Source organism: Thunnus thynnus, chromosome 1 (genome assembly GCF_963924715.1).
Source record: "Thunnus thynnus chromosome 1, fThuThy2.1, whole genome shotgun sequence".
Taxonomy (NCBI): Eukaryota; Metazoa; Chordata; class Actinopteri; order Scombriformes; family Scombridae; genus Thunnus; species Thunnus thynnus.
The window spans coordinates 38,406,307-38,420,106 of record NC_089517.1 but is presented as its reverse complement, the minus strand read 5'-3'; the positions used below and the strand labels follow the sequence as shown (position 1 = coordinate 38,420,106).

Here is a 13,800-nt window from a genome sequence, read left to right as displayed (position 1 = left end):
TCAAACTGGAGACTAAGAACTCCACTTTCGCATGGAGGTGCCACTGTTGCTAAGCCAAAGGTTCCTGTTGCACAGAGACTAACTTACACTATATTGATCTGAATATAAGACAACCCTAATTATAGGATGACCCCAGCCTTTCTGAATTTAAATGCACTCAGAATAAAACAAGCCATGTAGATATAAACATTTGACACCGTTTAAATGCTCCTGTAAGATTTAATTCTAAAAATACAGCAAATCAATAATAATAAATCTACAAATGTTTGAATCAAGTTATTTTAATGAAATACTGTTGACTATAGCCTAGCTGCCTTTTTTAATTCCATTATGTGATCTCTAACAGAATCAGCTTTAAATGATGAATTAATGTATTAACCAACCATCATGAGCCATCAGGGAAACTCCCTTTAATGACAACCCTAACCCAATCATTTTAACCAAGATAAAATAATGATTATTTGTTATCGTTCAAAAACTTATCCAATGAGTCTCAGTCCTGGATGTGCTTTCGAAGCCTTGTGGGAGCTGTAATTAATGAATGCTAACAAAAGTATTAAAGTTTTATCTTTATTAAAATGATGAGGTGCTCGGCTTTTACTATCCAGTGCAGCACTAGATACTCATGTAGCTTAGAATATGGACTCAAAACTTCAGAAACAGGTTTAAGCTCTTCAGGAAGACAGCATTGAAAACCCTTTGAGTTACAGAAAATAGTAAGAAAAGCTAGCTTAGAGACTGAGTAGAATTCTGCTCTCTATAAGTCAGAGTACGGTGACTGAAAAAGTACGGTGAAAAATGTTCATTCTTTCACAACAAAAACAAGACTAATAATGGAAAACAAGAAGTTTATTCAAATGTTTCATTTTTTGTCAATGAATAAAAACTAAACGATGTGAAAGAATGGACAAATTAACTAATTACTGCATCTGTGGAATCACACACTGCAGCTGCTGATTTCCTCCAGCAGCCAATAATATATATTTTCCAGAAGTTGCACTACCGTTAATAAGAAGCATTTTGCATTCAGTAACATCTCTGTCAGTAAGTTATCTGATGTTAGCGCTTCTTGTAAGAAACAGACTTATGGACTCATCGACAATCCTCTGAGAATTAGACAAGAAACAGCAACAAAACAACTAGAAACAAATTAGGAAAACATGCAGGCAGCATGCCGATGTTTATAAAAAGGTAAGCTAACGTAACATTATCAAATGCTGTGGATGTGGATGTAATGTTGTAATGTGAACAGGTGACTGGATGATCAGCTGCTCGGCAGTGGAGAGCACAGGCAGCTGTGCTAATGCTAATGCTAGGTGAGCAGGGACGTTCTGTTCAAACACGCACAGCTTACTGAGGAGAGTCAGTCTGTTGGATTACTGCAGAGCACATTCCAAGCGGCAACCTCTGGGACTGAAAAATGAAGCCAATCCCCTTTCATGACAACTGTACGGAGGGTGAAATTTTTTATAACTCACCCGTTTAAATTTTATTAAGCCGTAAAGTTATGCATAATGAAGGACATGGCTGCTTTGAGTGACAGGTCCGCCAGCTGCTAGGTGGCTTGTTTCAGCCATTCGGCCCGCCTCTTTGCCTATTTTTGATTGGCTGGGAGTTAGGCAGAGTCACACACTGCCAAGATGGCGACGGCCGGGGCGGCTCACTTTGAGCTTCAAAACCGCTCTTCAGAAACCAACGGGTGACGTCATGGTAACTACGTCCATATTTTTATACAGTCTATGGGACGCACATGCAGACTGACCACACAATACTTACTCCTGCCACCGGTTTCACATTGTTCTGCTGATCAACATTTGATGGCAGTAATTTACAAAGAAGCGTAACAATGCACCTGCATATGCAGTGAAGAAGACTGCTGGCTCTATGTAAACAACATATTTTTTATAGATTTTACATAAGAAGGAAATGCATTGAACACATTATTTAGACTACACAATAGGGTTTGGTGAGAAACGCTGAATATAAACATAACTCTTGTTTGTTTACATGGAACTCCACAGGGCACCTTTAAAGGCCTTTAAAGGATAAATCTCAAATAACACAAAATCTTGTCCCATGTTAAAATGTCCAACTTTACAACAGCCTGGTGTGGTTTTGGTCTCTATAGCTAATTTCCCCTTTCATGACAACTGTACGGGGGGTGAATTTTTTTATAACTCACTCATTTAAATTTTATTAAGCCGTAAAGTTATGCATAATGAAGGACATGTCTGCTTTGAGTGACAGGTCCGCCAGCTGCTATGTGGCTTGTTTCAGCCATTCGGCCCGCCTCTTTGCCCATTTTTGATTGGCTGGGAGTTAGGCAGAGTCACGCACTGCCAAGATGGCGACAGCCGGAATGACTCACTTTGAGCTTCAAAACCGCTCTTCAGAAACCAACAGGTGACGTCACGGTAACTACGTCCATATTTTTATACAGTCTATGGCACAGTCACATGGACACTGTGTGTGTCAACAAGTAAACACTGACTTTTACTCTAACCTTGTGATGGACAAAAACAACATCTGTCACCATGGTGACTGCACGCAAGAAAGATGGCGGCAGCTGCATCCAGAATGCTTTGTAAGCATAAAAATTAAAAATGCATGACAAGTAGTTAAAACTACAAAGTAGTCTGATACCGCTGCGATTAAGCTAATTTTTTAGAGCAAAACACCATCTTTGTCTCCATGTTCCTCCACTGCAACTTAGCAAGAACAACAACAGGGAATTTTGTACTATAAAGGCTGTAACTGGTAGAAACCCATTCTGACTGCTGAAACCTCATATAAGCTTCAGCTGACCTTTAGAATGCATTTTTACACATAACGGATTATGAATTTTGTCTCCCATCTCTTCCATTGGAGTTGCACTAGAAAGGAAACTCTTCATGGCCAGTATGAAGAGTGAATAATTACAATAACCAGTAACTCTTTCTATGTACATATGGTACTTGAGAATTGAATAAGACAGACTTGTTCTAAACTCTGATATGATCCAAAAAGTGCTTGGACATAGATAGCAGTGTGGACAGTGGATGCTGCTCTATACATACTACATCGGGTGTCTGCATACAGTCTTGAGAACAACGGCTATGCACATGTGGAAAGTATAATCTGTCCTTTAGTAATACTTTACTCCAGATTTGAGAGTGGGGACAGACATAGATCTAACACATGGACACTAATTCAACATACACACTCCGCACAACACATAACACATAATCAGCTTGATGATGAGGCTTGAGAAAAAGTTCACACTTTCACACATTACTAAAGAGACCACATACACACAGTGTGATGGTGATAACAGAGACAAGCTTTTGCATGTGTGAACAATTATCCAGCACAAGTGTGTAAAGCAGCAACACTGTGAACATTCTATGTGGCCAGACAATAAACTACCACACTATCTATTAATGAATTATTATGTTCATAGGGTAGAATTGGCAGTGACACCTGAAGATTTCCCCCAAATTAAAATTTGATCTCAAGAACCTCCTGTAATATGTCACAAAGAAAAATGAGCTGCTTCCCAGTTTTTTTTCACAGACATGAGTGAGTTAAATCTAAAGGATCATAGCTGAATGGACCATTTGAAAATTAGGGTTTCTAATAAACCCACATTAATGGCATAATTCTATACAGCTCAGTAAGGTAGCTGATCTAATTGGACGCAGGGTAGAATGCTTCTCAAACGGCCAGACAGTGCCAAAAGTCAAAGAGATTTTTGGATATTTTTCAGTTAATGGCTCACTTAATCGGTCCACTCAGATTCAGCTGACAAAGCAATTCTTTGTGTAACAAACTGCAGTGGCTACTAACAAGCCTGGAGAAATTGTTTACCAACACACTAAATGCCATTTCAAGCCTCATTTTCATCTTAATGACTTTCAGAGGCCAACAATTTAGGGGGTGTTGTGGAGCATTAGTCAATACTGAGCAGTGGGGACAGAGCTCTGCAGGCTCACCTGTTGTTCGGATGCTGTGATTACTAACTGACATTCTCAGGACGTCTTGCTCCTGAAAATGAGGGTGGTGTGTGTGTGGTGGGGAGATGAGGGTTTGGTAAGGTGAGTCAGTCCTGCATAACATGATTATACTGATTTTTTTGTTTGTTTTATTCGTCAAATAAATAATTGAGTGGGATCCTTTGATCAGAGTCGACCCTTGTACTAGTATGGACTAAGGATCTGTGACACTGCTTTGGAGGAGATACACCTGATTGAACACCTACTTTACGGTCTTTCAATGATGCATTATCGTCTTATTTATCCTTTTGAAAGTAACACAAGCTTCTACAAGGAATAACTGCTGCCAAAGCGCTGCTTCACAGCTTCACTAGCTTCACATTGGCAATCTCCTCACTAAGCCACAAAAGCCCAGTAGATTAACACTCATTATGAACTATCTGTGCCAAGGATAATGGCAACATCTCCTTGAAGAGCTGCAGAAGTTTGTCAGTAATGCTCTCTAGTCTCTTACCCAGCACCTCAGCGGTGGCCATGATGTCGCAGGTATACATGGCAGCCATGAGTCTCTGGGGCTGAGCCTGGAAGGCGTGACGACATGCCTCCTTCATGGCAGCAATCAGCTGGCCCGAGACAGGGCCGTAGCAGTCTATAGAGGTAACCTCTGGCCTGCGTCTGGCCTGGCTCGGCCCTTCTGCCGTGCCCTCCGCTTGTGCAGATGTCTCACTGCCTCCTGCTGCTTTGTTGTCTGCTAAAGCCTCGTGGGATACCAGGTCCTCCTCCAAGGAGTCCTGATGCTGCAGTGGGGCTGAAGACTGAATGTCCCACCTCACTACGGAAAAGCAGACTCCCATCAGGGGCTCCTCACACATAGGCCCTGACAGGGTTCCTAGCTGGAAGCCACTGACGATGCTGTTGTCAAAGTCTCGTAGAACAGGGGCCTGAGATCCAGCCTCAGCAGCTTTATCTCCCTTGCCCAGACACTGCCACACAGAGGGCCGCTGGTAGCCCTCCACACTGTTCAGCAGAATGTTGGGGCCATACCTGAAAACATTAATAGTAACGTGGTAAGTAACACTTTACAAGGTATGAAAAATAATTCATTTGAATACATACACCAGGAACACAGCACAGCCTGCCTTAAGACAAAATATCATTTTAAATGAACACTAAAAAGTGCTACATTTTCACAATTATTTTCTTTACCTTCGCAGGAAATAGTACATTTCTACTTTTACCTAAAAGCTGCATTAATTTATATTTTTTGGCCACTTGGACAACAAGCTGTAATTACAACACTGGCATATTTTCACAAACAGCCTTCTATTCAAACATCCAGCAGACACAGAGCAACATTAGAATTCATTTGTTTGTGTTTGTGTCCACCTGATGAATGAAAGTCCAATATTCACTCTCCTTTTAGTTCTGTTTTAGGTCTTTACCATTTCCTGAGAAAAAAATGTATATAATAGTTCAATTATACAATTAGTTTCTTTACTTGCTGAATTCTCCACTATGTTCACTAGTTAGTCTCTTATACCCTATTCAGACCAACCCAGTTTTTAGAGCTTTTCCACTGAAAACAGGTTTCTAATTAAAATTTAATTTAATATGCTTATAAAAAAAGGTTAAATTTGGAAAAAATGCCTGGTTCTTTCTGCAGCTGAAGTAAATAAAGGCAAACATTCCTTTAGGAAAAGGTCAGCCTACTCTGCTCTGTTCTCTGTTTTTCTAATCATTAATAGAATGTTACATTCCATGTGAACCAACGTCCATGTCACTACAGTCAGTGTCAGACCTGCGAGGCCCAAAGGCCCAGATACGCTCCACAGCATTCCTCCACTTCCTCCCCTGCAGCAGGCTCTCCAGCTGGGCCTTGAGTCCAGTGATGGCTTCCAGGGTCCTGAGGCTGACCTCCAGACTCCTCCCTTCCCTCAGGGATATGTTGACCTGCTCTAGAGTCCGAATCAACTCTGAGCTACTCTCCAACAGACTGGTCACCTCTGACAGGACAAACAATATCATCCACAAAGCTATTAGGAATGGTGGAATTAAGGTATGAGACACTTCACACCTCTGTAGCTCAAGTCTTCATTATGGTTTCCATTGTTTAAGAAAATATGTTAAATTAAAATGTAAAATTAGTTTTACTTCAGTGGCCCTTTACCTGGTCTCCCTGACACAGTGGGCTGGTTTTCTACCAAAACACATCATTAACAGCATTCACCAAGATCTTTGGTATATATGTTACTCCATGATTTGCTGGAATAAAACCCAGCAGGGCTCAGGTGCATTCATAGGACAGTCTATAAATACAGAGGAGTGACAAATTAAATGAAAAACTGGTACAGGTCTGAATGCTTGACCCTTACAGTGAGGGGACTTGGTGGCTTTGTTATGCTTTGGGGGGCATTTTGCTGACATGGTTTGGGTCCACTTGTCCTCCTAGAGGGAGGGGTCACTGCAAATCAATACAAAGTTGTTGTGAGTGATCACCTTTATCCTATGATGAAACATTTCTATCCTGATGGGAGTGGCCTCTTCCAGGATGACAATGCCCCAATTCACAGGGCACGAGGGGTCACTGAATGCTTTGATGTGTATGAAAATGATGTGAATCATATGCTATGGCCTTCACAGTCACCAGATCTTAATCCAATTGAACACCTATGGGAGATTTTGCACTGATGTGTTAGACAGCGCTCTCCACCACCATCATCAAAACACCAAATGAGGGAATATCTTTTGGAAGAATGGTGTTCCTCAGCCTTGGCATTGATTCTACAAGTCTCTGGAACTCTTCTGGAGAGCTATAGGGGCTATGTTTGACAATTGTTGTAATTTTCTGAAATAGACAAACTGACAATGACACCCACTTCACACAGTAATTGCCCAAGTGTGTGGATTCATCGTGTCTTGCCCCTCCCTATGACGGTTGGTTTTGCCCCAGCTTGCACTGAGGCATTTATAGACAACTATAAACACTTTTGCTTTCAGACATAGTCGGATGACACAACGTTCAACCTAGTTTGTTTTAAAGCATACTGAGGCCTTTAGCCAGCTTTGTGTAGGTCCACATCTTACCCTGTGGCAGGGGGATCGCCTGGACGCTGACAGTGGCTAGTCTGTTGGGAGTGGTGAGGGTGACCAGACCACTGGGGTCCACATGCAAAGTGTCAGACGAACGACCCTGAGAGGCCTCTTCTTTCACCTAGAAATACATATACATACACTGACATATCTGAAAACCAATACTTTGTACTGAGAAATGATGATTTACTGTTAATGTTAAAGTGTTTATGATTGTAACAGTAAATCCAACAAATCTGCTTTTTCTAATTGCCCAATTCTCTTAATGACTCCACTCTGTTAATGTAAAACATTTCACTTCATCACACCATCTGTAAAAGACATCATCTGCTGTGTTCCATTTCTCAGAAAAGACTTAGCAGACAAAAAATACTGAACAGAAAACAGAAGCTTTCATGAACTGGGTAGAGGTTGACGTGGACTACAGTAAGATGACTGTCGGGTTGACTCACCTGGTGAATGATGGCTAGTTTCTGCTGCTTGCCCATCTCTTCATTTACCATGTCCACTTTTGGAGGACGTACCACTGTTTCTCTAAATGGAATGATGGGCTTGGATGCAGTGATCTCAATTTTAGCAAATCTGCAAAAAAACAAGTGAAAATCCTGTTACTAATATCTCCATTGTCCAAAGCCAGCTTCATGCCAGCTTGACATTCTCTCGCATTATATTCATGTATAATACACATAAGTAACTTAAGATATAACTTGAGAACTAAGAGTGAAATATAGACCAACAGTTTACAGTCATGCTAGCAGCTCTTCGAGGTTGTACTTAGGCACAGCAACTCTTTTTGAGCTAAGTTTGTTTTGATTAATCATTTAAGTCATTTGTCCAGCTAAAATGCCAAATTTTTGCTGATTCCATCTCTCCAATGTGATAATTTGATACAGTATATTTCTTTTTATATTTTTATATTTCATTTATCATACAGGGTATTAAACTGAATGTCTTTGGGTCTTGGAGTGTTGGTCAGCCAAAACACGCAATTTGGGAATTTGTGACAGGACTTTTTCCAATATTTTCTGACATTTTATGGACATAATGATTAAGACTATATTATCCAGCATAATCAGCAGATTAATCAATAATGAAAATAATTCTTAGATGCAGCAGTAAGGTAATGTTCACTATCTTAGTTTCATAAACCAAAGTATGGGACAGTGACATTCTGGAGTGGATGATGGTGCTAGATGAAAACTCAGAGGATTATCAAAGTAATTAGGATACAATGTCTGGGAACCATGACCAATAAGAAAATGCTCCTATTCCCATTTTTAGTAAAGACTCTACAGCTGTGAAAGCTACTGCTAGCTTTGGCAAATAGTCCTGGACTGAAATGAGCTGGAAGACAATTTTAAGAGAAATTTCTAGCAAACACACTTGGGATTTGGAATCAAGTTTATATCTCATTTATTGTCACAGTTATGAGTAAAAAAAGAAAGACATCAAAACCAAAATTGAGTCAACTTTTCTTTGCCCAAAGGCTTATCTGTGTTTTCAATATTTTCTAAATTTGGTCCATTGTTTCTGAGATGTTCTGCTGACAGAAAGAGTAAATGGGGTCAACCTTCTATTCAACGGTAACAAGATTCAAGATTTAGCTTATTGTCATTTTCTTGTGTACTTGCATACATCAAAAAAAAAAATCTGAAATGCTGTTCTTCCCAGCCCACAGCAGTGCAACAACAGAAAGAATAAAGACATACATCTAAAATTTCCCTTAAAAAAAAAAGATAAAAACATAAATTCCAAGAGAAAAAAAACAAAAAAGAATGAACAGTTAGCAGCATAGTGCATTAAAGAGCATTTATAGAAAAAGTGCATATTTCAGTTTATTGTGACAATTGGTACACTGGATGAGTCCTCTCTGGTACAGCTCCAGGCAAAGCTGTGGTCTCCTTTGGATCCACTGGGTGTAGTAAACCAGGCTCACTCAGCTGATTTAGCTCTCTCAGCTAGTATTTTTCATAAAAGTCTTTGTTATGAATGTCCAAAAGAAACTGATGATCATAGACATATTTCCCTTGCACTCCACACGATGACACAGACGTAGACATAGACATAGATAAAGACACTGCACAGTCAGAATTAGCAGAGGCAGCCGCAAATGCTGGTTGCACCGCCATCACACCAGTTCAAAGAATGCTACCAACAAGGACCCTTTAATTTCTCTTCTTGTCTTCTCAAAATACTTCTTCTGTTAGCTTCCACAGTGCGGTTTCTTCTTTGGAATGTCGGTAACAGTGGCAGGTTGACACCATTTCAGATATATGAGTGAGCTTGTCTTTTTTATGTCCTGAATAAAAAGACACATTAAAGTGCTGAAAGCCATACGGAGACCAAAATTAATATATTTTGCCTCTGCTGAATCATGTTCTTGCTGTGTGTCTGTTTTAAATCTATCCTGGAGGAGTCATGGCCTTATAAACAACACAGAGGATGGTTGAATATAATCCACATGTGACGCTGTAAATATTAATATGAGCAATAATACATTGTTGGAGGAGGGCTTCAAACCTCTACTGAAATTCTGCCACCTCGGTCTGCACAATCCATTGATAAACAGTGTGCACAGGCGTAAGAAGTGCCCACATAATTACATCAGCTGTTAGGTAAATGTTTTTTTTAAACATGAATAAATGCATCTACTGTCAAGAGCATGACCTATTACAAGACAGTTTCAGGTCAATTGGGTAGGATGATGCTTCAACCTGCATAATTACTTAACTTGCAGGTCAAAGCACTTTAATATTTTACTTCTGTTTAAATAATTGAAAAATGTTTTTCTGAATCTAGAGAAACTGCAGTTAAAGCTCCATTGTTGTCCAAAAACTATTAAAAACACATCAGTGAGCCACATTGTCGCACTGGGTGACATGTTCCTTCATTACCAGGAACACACACACTGTAGTTTATTTTGACTTAATCCCACTCACACCATTCTGCTGCCAGAAATACTCACTAGAGCACCAAATGTGCATAAATCCACCAATGAAAATAGCCCCCAACAAATGTATTTCCTCCTGTTTGAGTAACATTTGCCAAAAACTAGTGATTAGCTGTTTTAGGAAATTACTGATGCATGTCTTCAGTAAACCAGTGGGCTTGAGGCTGGAGGCCAGAGAAAGGGTGTGGAAGTCTAATAGTATTACAGATGGACTAACACATAATGATAATGGCAGCCAAATCCTTAAAATCCAAGCATATTATTGACTGAAATGTATTTATCTGACAGCATTTTAAAGCTCCTTGATATTAACTTATCCTAAAAGACAATACAAACAAAACAACTACACTGTTTGCAGTCAGTGTGCCTTGGATTATAGTACCTATACAAAAAAAGCACATTGGCTCTCCACGCGGGAGGGAACAACCACACTGATTAAGCTGTCCTTCTAACTACCTGTCTGTCTGCATTATAAGCTTTACTGAGCAACACGTACGCTTCTTGGCTGACCTCGGGTCCACTGGGTCATTCTAAAAAAATCTCTGTGTTTACATTCGTATTAAGGTGGTGCAGACGCAGGGCCGAGACAGCATTACTTACAAACACAGACGAATACATGCTCATTTAATCCAGTGAGATGTCGCGTCAGAAAACAGGGCATAAACCAGGTAATCCCAGTCACTCACTGTCCCTGCTGCTGACCTGTCCTCCCTTTCTCACTCAGTTAATTATGATTTTAAATTAATCAAAATCACTATTAGGTTCCATGGAGATGATTCTCACTAGTGAGGGGGGAACAACTTGGGATGGGTTCCAGTAGCTGGATCTGTTTTGGTCAGCAAAATAGCCAGTTTCATTAAGCTTCAATGCAAATCTCTTATCAAACCTTTTTTCTTTCGTCATTCTTTTTATTTGCAAAGGGTCATGAAAACTGTTTATACTGTAGGTAGCAGGATTCTCATTTCTATCTGAACGTTGCTTTTTCTGGTTAAAGTAACAAACACTGGTGGTGGATTAGATCAGCTGCTGCTAATAAGCGTTAATTCTATAACAGCTAAAATGAAAAGTGTGTCTGTTCTCTGGTTAATGTGCTCTCTGCAGCTGCTATCTGTATTCAGACAAAGATTGTCTGTCAGTGAAAAGACACATCACTCTGTAACCCCACTGTACGACCACAAGTGGACTGTGTGTGTACAGCGGTTCAACAGGGACCGACAGAGTGGAGGCTCTTGTGAAGAGAAATGATCAGCTGATCACCTCACGTTAATTTAAGAATCTCCCAGTTAAATTTGGATACATATCAGCATTTTTAATCTGATCAGCTTCGTAGTTCTCTAACAGTATTTAGAGTAAGTCACATACAAGAATACAGATACAGAATGTGTCAGATACATTTAATGAATGTTTCATATATTATGCTGCTCATTTCATCTTCAGGTTGTGAACATTAATTGGGCTGCCACTAAAAACAGTAGTGTTTATATCTTTCAGATATCTTTCAGTTGTAGTTATTTTTGCCTTTTTAACCAGCAAATTGAATTTAATTCAACTCACTTTAATGACCACATAGCTGAACTGTGAGCTTCACAAAATAATGCACAGATTGGTTGAATTTGCTCGATGGCAAAATGTCATGTTCCTGGATGGACTGAATTATCAATCAATCAATCAATCAATCAATCAATCGCACCACTGAGCACTGTTTCTGATTACCTGGCACCTGACCCCTTTCTGAGAGACAAAGAGACAGAGAGAGAGAGAGACAGAGAGAGAGAGAGATAATCCCCTCAGAGTGCTGGAACTGTGATGTCACAGTCTCGTGCTCACTTGAGTGGCTGAACAGTTCTGACCTCATTCTGAGCGTGACACACTGCCGGTCAGGCTGCTTGCCAGAGATGTGACAAAGGGCTCAGACAGCCATCAGCAAGCCAAAGAGCCAACCAGTCACCTAACCAGCCAATGAACCAACCAATCAGCTAGTCAGCACGCTAGCCAATCAGCTAGCCAACCACTCGGTCAACCAATTAAGAAAGCATCCAATAGGCCATCAAGTCACATCACCGGCCAACTAGCCAGCAAGGCAATATTCAAGTTATCTAGCGAGCCATCAAACCATCCACCCTGTGAGCTAAGTAGCCAGCCAGCTGGCCAGCCCCCGTGCTCTTCTGCCATCTCTGTCCCAAGCTGTCTGGCCTGGATCTAAACATAGCAACAGCATTACACATGGCCTCCTTTCTTCAGCTAAAATCCCAGAAATACAGAGCAACAGGCTGCAGAGAGGAATCCTCATCCAGTGTTTTGCTAAACACTGACATGACAGGGGCTTACTCCCAAATCATGCCCAAAATAACTCCAGGAACACAGCTCTTCAAAGTATTTAAAAAGGATTATTATTTGTATCCTGTTTTCATCTGTCACTTATACTGAGTGAAATAACAACAACTACACATTGTAATCAATGCAATATCACAGTCATGTAATAAATTCTACTTTTGTGGGGTTTTTTTTATTATGACACTGTGTCAGAGTGGTGTTGATTTAACTCTATAGTCATTTTTGAGGGTGTAGTTTGTGCTGTTGTATTACACTGCATTACATTGTGAGGTGATTTTTAATGTTTTTGCTCCTCCATATATAAATGAGGTTAAAATATTGGAAAAACTTTTAGGTATATTATAGTATTCAGTCCAATACAACACAAGCACAAAATACAGCGTCTATGGACCCGTGCAAACAGAAAAATGATGTAAGCTTGTATTCACTGCTGTGTTGTACTGCATTGTGCTACATCTTTTAGATGTGTCTACTTGCCTGGTTAATCAGTGCACATTGATATTTAGGTTTACAAACCAATGTTTGTGGGTGTTTGTGTGTCCATGCTGTAGTACGCAGATGAAATGTTTTAAAAAAAAAAATTTCATCAAAAAACTGCAACATAAATCATAACATGATGGCAATCACAAATTGTAAGTTATTACAATATGTCCTCAACATCTTACTACATTATCAGTTTATAAAGGCGTCACCTTGGGCTCTGAAAAATTGTAATTGGAGTTTTTAGCCATGCTAGTATTGCAGCTCTATGGATCGCAATATCTGTCTGTCACTCAGTGCACCACTTTAACCCAGGCTGAAATATCTCAACTACTGGATGGATGGCCATCAAATTTTCTTCATATATCCATGGTCCCCAGGTAATGAGTCCTACTGCCTTTGGTGATCCCTTGACTTTTCCTCTGGCATCAGGTTAATATTTGTGGCCTTGAGTGAAATGTCTTGACGACTATGGATTGCAGATATTTATGTCCCCCTAAGGATGAATTTTAATAATCTGAATGATCCCTTCACTTTTGTTCTCGCCATCATCAGGTCCAAATTTTTATTTGTGCAATGGTTTGTGACCAAACACCTGCAAAACGGATGACATTCCCATCAGCTTCAGCTGTACATTGTGTTTAGTGCTAATAAGCTTTTGCTGCTTCTTTTTTTTAAGCAATCTTCCTGTTTTTGTCTTTTCATCTCTTCCCACTCCTCTATGTAAGTTTACTGACTCCCACTGTATTTATTTTACAAACTTCTCTGTAAACAAAGATTATTAATATTTACCAAGTTACAGATGACCAAATTGTTTTCTAGGTCAAGAGTTTATTTGTAGCCTTATTAAATGCTTTGGAATGTTATTACAGTATTTCTGTTTCTGCATCCCTACACACAAATCTAAACTGCTCCATTAAAGCTCTTCTTCCTTCACACAATGTGCTTTATAGACAGTTTCTATCACTGATTATG

At 39.9% G+C, this 13,800-nt stretch overlaps 1 protein-coding gene across 2 annotated transcripts in view; it reads right to left on the bottom strand.

The window, feature by feature from the left end:
• efl1 (elongation factor like GTPase 1) overlaps positions 1-13,800 on the bottom strand; it is a 124,935-nt gene that overhangs the window by 20,580 nt on the left and 90,555 nt on the right. For both annotated transcript variants that reach the window (XM_067597565.1, XM_067597575.1), the window contains exons 18-21: positions 7,514-7,643; positions 7,056-7,182; positions 5,770-5,974; positions 4,486-5,015 (exon numbers count right to left, since the gene is read on the bottom strand). In XM_067597565.1, the coding sequence (XP_067453666.1) occupies positions 4,486-5,015; positions 5,770-5,974; positions 7,056-7,182; positions 7,514-7,643 (992 nt within the window). The remainder of the gene's footprint in view (positions 1-4,485; positions 5,016-5,769; positions 5,975-7,055; positions 7,183-7,513; positions 7,644-13,800) is intronic.